We start from the raw sequence: 3,524 nt of genomic DNA, 5'->3' as shown, positions 1-3,524 counted from the left end.
GTTACAGTATGCAACAAAATGGCCTTGTTGAACGCATGAATGACCATTTTGAAAATGTTAAGATGCTTATTATCTCAATTAAACTTGCTCCAGACATTTTGAGGGAAACAACAACCACAACATGATATTGGATCAACAAAACAACTTCGTCAACTATTGAATTCAAAACACTTGAGAAGATTTGCTGGAGTAGAGTAAAACCAAACCATGTTGAGGAAAACTTGAACCAAGTGTATCTTTATAGGCTCTTCAAAAGGAGCAACAAACTTTGATGTCTGTGATCGAATAGAGAAAGATGTATAATAAGAAAGAGATATGAAACTTGATGAATGGAGTTATGTTGCACTGTCATCATATATAACCATTAATTAGTGTATTATTCCGAGGCCATAAGGCATGAAAAACGATACACTTTATTGTTATGAACAGTTCAAAGATGAAGAAGGGATACAAAGTATTATTAATGATTGAACTGGTAACATAGTTTTCTTATCTCTCCTTGCGTGCCAGTCTTGACTTGGATGCTGCTCAGCTTGACCATGGCTTTCTTGAACTCGAACCCAAATCTGAGGCCCAGCAGTCCCCTGATGCTCCCTGCATAGTTCTGCACAATGCCTCTGGTTGAAGGGTGGCTCCACAGCCTCTGGTCTGACTCCAGAACTCCATTCCCGTTCATTATGTTCTTGAAGAAGCTGTTGTCGAATTTCAACCCGCTGTCTTTGTCCATAGCCACGCCTCTAAACGGATCTCCGTCCAGGGGGCACTGGCTTCTCAGCTCTGTCAAGAACGACGGGTTTATGGTTGGGTCTGGATTGCCTGTGCTTGTAAAGTTTTCTAGACGGTAGCTGAACAGTTGGCAATCTGTTCGTCCAATAGTGTGAGCACCTGTCATCAAGACACAATTCAAGCATAGTTTAAATCAAGCATAGTTTAAATAGATAACACAATTATTATTATTATCTTTAAAATCGACTAATAGTGAATTTACCAACAAGGGTTACAAGATCTTCTTCATCGAGGCCTTTCTCTGCAAACTTTTGAATATGGACGTCGATGGGCTCGAATGGAGAAGGCAGATCTTCAGCCTGGGAACTGATAGAAACTCTCCCATCCCTTCTTCCTGTGGGAACCGACCAACTTGGCCCACCACTCTATAACAACATATTCAAACCTTAATTTGCAAGGGTAGTAAAATACTTGGACTCCGTAAGAGTTAAGAGTAAAGGGTAACATTGTCTAGTAAGTTGTCAAATTATTTTCGATGCTAGTGCGGATAAGATTTGATCATCATCATTAAGGAATCAAGTATTTTCCTTTAACGGTATACCAAATTAAAACCTAGCCAATCACATAAATAACCATCCAAAAAGTAATTGCTTCCAACCCAACAAAAAAGTAAAGTAAAGTAGGACACGTTTAAGAGTCCACCATAATCACTTTTGCCATTTTCTAAAAATCATTGTTAAACATTATAATTATATAAATAGAAAAAAAAAGTTGATTATCAAAATCCTGCCCTAATGTTTAACAATAGTTATAATCACTCTCAAACATATCCTAAAAGTAATATTATTTTAGTATCTTATTTTTCAAAATTATTTTATTTTAATCTTATAAATTTTTAATATATTTATTTTACTCTTTGAACTTTACTAAAGATAATATTTTTATTCTTATCTTTATTTGGTTTTTAACAAATAAATAAAATGTTTATATGTACTAGTACCAACATGCTAATGTGAGGAAGCTAAAGTTAACTGAGACAGTAGTGGGGAGGTAGACATTATTTGCCAAATAAATAATAATGACTAATATAGTGACCTTTTAAAATTTAAAAATTAGAATAGAAATTCTGAAAGTTAAAAACTGCAATGATATTTAAACCCTATTTTAGTTACTAAGTTTCTATATAATTCATTATTTTTATATATATGTGTTCAACTTCCATGAGATCCAAACATTTAAAGTTGATAGGTTAGAGTAGATTTATACAAATTAATAGTACATAATAGTTATTAAAAAAATAATAGTACATAATAAAGAAATAAACAAGTTACCAAGTCTACAGCATCACGAGCAGCCAAAGCAAGAATATCTGCACAAGAAACGACACCAGGACATGAAGCTTCTAGCAATGCTTTTGCATCATCAATTAATTCAAACCCTCTCAACCCCATATTTGGCCCTGCATTCATCTCAGCACTATCACTAAAGATCAACACTGAAGCATCGCATCCCTGTCAAAGTAATTAGACAGCACAAACTTAACTTAGTGGTAATTGACATCTGTCTCCGACCTCTTGATCGTGAATTCGAACCCCCTTCACCACATTTGTTGTACTAAAAGAGATATCAACTTAATTAGGGTTTAGGAATCGGGAAAAACCTGGACAAAGCAATCGTGAAAATGGAGTCGGAGGAGACCAGCAGCAATGGTGGGATCTGCCTTGAAATAAGACTGAACAGTGGACCTGACTATGGACTCAGCTTTGGGACATGACCTTGAATAGAACCCATCAGACAGCTGAGAATTTACAGGCAAAACCAATAGAAGAATTGCCACAAAGATCCAGCAGATCATGGCTTTTGTTTGCCCCATTATATTGCTTGGGCAATCTAAATTTAGCTTCACAATTGATATTTCTGTATATGGCTTCACCATTCCTGACAACATGTATTTATATGCATTTCATGAATTTAGGGCTTCTTATGATTCCCTGCAAACTTTTATTAATGGAAACATGCCTGGGTTTTCCATCAAGTACAAGTGGTGAGTTTAAAGTGAAAGTTTGGTTTAAAATTATAAAAAAAAAAAAGTGTTTTTTAATTTCTTCACCTTTTAAAAACCACAAAACAAAAATCTCAATAGAAACGTGCGTGGGTTCCTTGTCTTGGATTTTTTTGGTGTTATGTTTGAAGATGATTTTATTTTTCATTCAGTTTTTTTGTTTTTTATTTTGTCTTTGTCTTTTTTTTCTCCGTTTCATTTTGCTTGAATTTTACCAATATTATTTTTAGCGGTGGATTACAATGTGTGTGAATGCAATAATACCCAGAGATTCATTATACATATATCTCACGATAAATAGTTGATGGGTGAAAATTCAAATTTCGTAGATAGATGACTTAATGAATTGAGTTATATTCAGTATAGCAACTCATAATAACCTTTTGATATAAATTCAAAAAATACATTTGGTAATTAATTTCTCCTCTCTCTTGACACATTTTGACTCAACATTTAATTGTGGATTGGCCATGCTTATTAAATTGCATGTATATGACTAAGTCAAGAAAAAAAAAATACATAACTCTACCCTATTTTACCTAACAAGTTCAAAACCCCTTGTTTTGTTTGCAATATTTTAAAACATAACTCTACCCTCCCAATTAACCCTAAATAGAGTTGTTTAAATTAATTAAAATTCAACACGTGCTAAATTTATTCCATTTATACTTTCATATTAATATATGAGAAGAATTAGAAAGTAATCCAATATTAGATATTTCTTGGGCATTTTAGA

At 33.6% G+C, this 3,524-nt stretch overlaps 1 protein-coding gene across 1 annotated transcript; it reads right to left on the bottom strand.

Moving 5' to 3' along the window:
* Positions 1 to 354: 354 nt before the first annotated feature.
* Positions 355 to 2,664, bottom strand: LOC111014440 (peroxidase 25). Its single transcript, XM_022289168.2, has 4 exons — positions 2,387 to 2,664; positions 2,058 to 2,237; positions 989 to 1,151; positions 355 to 885 (listed from the first exon to the last, which is right to left on the bottom strand). The coding sequence occupies exons 1-4, from the start codon at positions 2,660 to 2,662 to the stop codon at positions 461 to 463; spliced, it is 1,044 nt and encodes a 347-aa protein (XP_022144860.2). The 5' UTR covers positions 2,663 to 2,664; the 3' UTR covers positions 355 to 460.
* Positions 2,665 to 3,524: the final 860 nt, after the last annotated feature.

The sequence above is a fragment of the Momordica charantia genome, assembly GCF_013281855.1.
Source record: "Momordica charantia cultivar OHB3-1 chromosome 6 unlocalized genomic scaffold, Mcharantia_2.0 BLBB01000006.1, whole genome shotgun sequence".
NCBI lineage: Eukaryota > Viridiplantae > Streptophyta > Magnoliopsida > Cucurbitales > Cucurbitaceae > Momordica > Momordica charantia.
The sequence above is the reverse complement of the archived record's forward strand: the minus strand, read 5'-3'. Positions and strand labels throughout refer to the sequence as shown.

Coding starts and splice junctions, on each gene's coding strand:
- LOC111014440 (XM_022289168.2), bottom strand. CDS start 2,662: ATGGTGAAGCCATATACAGAAATATCAATTGTGAAGCTAAATTTAGAT. Junction 2,238..2,386: donor TTCACGATTGCTTTGTCCAG/GTTTTTCCCGAT, acceptor TTACTTTGACAG/GGATGCGATGCTTCAGTGTT. Junction 886..988: donor AGATCTTGTAACCCTTGTTG/GTAAATTCACTA, acceptor TCTTGATGACAG/GTGCTCACACTATTGGACGA.